This window comes from Nicotiana attenuata, chromosome 7 (genome assembly GCF_001879085.1).
Source record: "Nicotiana attenuata strain UT chromosome 7, NIATTr2, whole genome shotgun sequence".
Taxonomy (NCBI): Eukaryota; Viridiplantae; Streptophyta; class Magnoliopsida; order Solanales; family Solanaceae; genus Nicotiana; species Nicotiana attenuata.
The window spans coordinates 90,057,309-90,058,364 of NC_031995.1; the positions used below are offsets into that span (position 1 = coordinate 90,057,309).

A 1,056-nucleotide genomic window follows, 5' to 3' on the forward strand; every position below is an offset into this window, starting at 1 on the left:
CATGTAAATTTTCGTTCAGTTCAGCCTCTCAGTAATACAGTAACTGCACTTGGGATAAAACAATTTGGCTTTCAGCTTGAACGGGGTCAAACCCGTTTACTCGGTATGGAAAATAGCATGTACTCAACAGTTTGCCGAGCAGGTGAGTACAAGCTGGTCCATCACAGTTATCAAAAGTGAGGGGACCCACATGTGAAAGATGCAGAATCCACTCAATTAATCCCCAAAGAAACTACTCTTACACTTAAAATCAAACAGGAATCCTAATAATACACACAAACCAACAAATATTTCAAGCAAGAATTGAATATTTGCAGTTTTGCACAAACCCATAAAGTAAAAAATGAAGGGGTGATAAAAAGTCACCATCACTTTCAAGGCAAATACGGCATTGAATTTGGTCAACGTTACCAGCTTCAAGATCAACCTTGCTGGGTTTAGCAATCAAAGGAGGGACTAAAGAAGAAGATGAATCCAAATAATGAGCCATTTCTTTAGACTTTTTGCTTTTCCCCTCCAATTATCAACAGAAATAGATAAATAAACTGTATTTTGATAAATTGAGTTCTTCATCATCAAGAATCAAGAAACTATAACAGAACAGAGAAAAAGAAAAGTCCTCCCAAAGACTTTAAAATAACGTTGAATAAACTATAACCAAGTAGACAAAATACTCTTCCAATAAAGTCAATTGCAAGGTATTTAAGCAGATTGACTATTTCTATATTATTTAAATCGTTTATTTCATTAATAACATACAGCCCACCCAGAATTCCAAATTTATAGGTTCAGAATTCTAATATTTTTAATCTATTAGGTTCTTGTATACGGTGGAAATCAGGTATGCCCGATTTTCCGAGTTCGAGGGGTCACCTTAAGTCCGAATTCAGGATAGATCGAGTTCAAGCTCGATGGACCAGGTTCGAGCTCGATGACAGAGTACAAGGCTCGAAAAATTAAGTGTTCGAGGAATGTCGAAGCCTAATATGACTGGCCTCGAGATAATGCCGTTATGGATTTGTAACAGAATGAGCAAGATTTTTGCCACGTCCCCAA

At 36.8% G+C, this 1,056-nt stretch overlaps 1 protein-coding gene across 2 annotated transcripts in view; it reads right to left on the reverse strand.

The window, feature by feature from the left end:
• The window catches only part of LOC109229452, a 4,789-nt gene extending 4,120 nt beyond the window's left edge, over positions 1–669 (reverse strand). Inside the window, exon 1 of one of the 2 annotated variants that reach the window (XM_019394891.1) lies at positions 412–669. In XM_019394891.1, the coding sequence (XP_019250436.1) occupies positions 412–490 (79 nt within the window). In that variant the 5' untranslated portion in view covers positions 491–669. Of the gene's footprint in view, positions 1–366 lie in introns of both variants that reach the window. The other variant, XM_019394890.1, reaches the window with a different exon arrangement.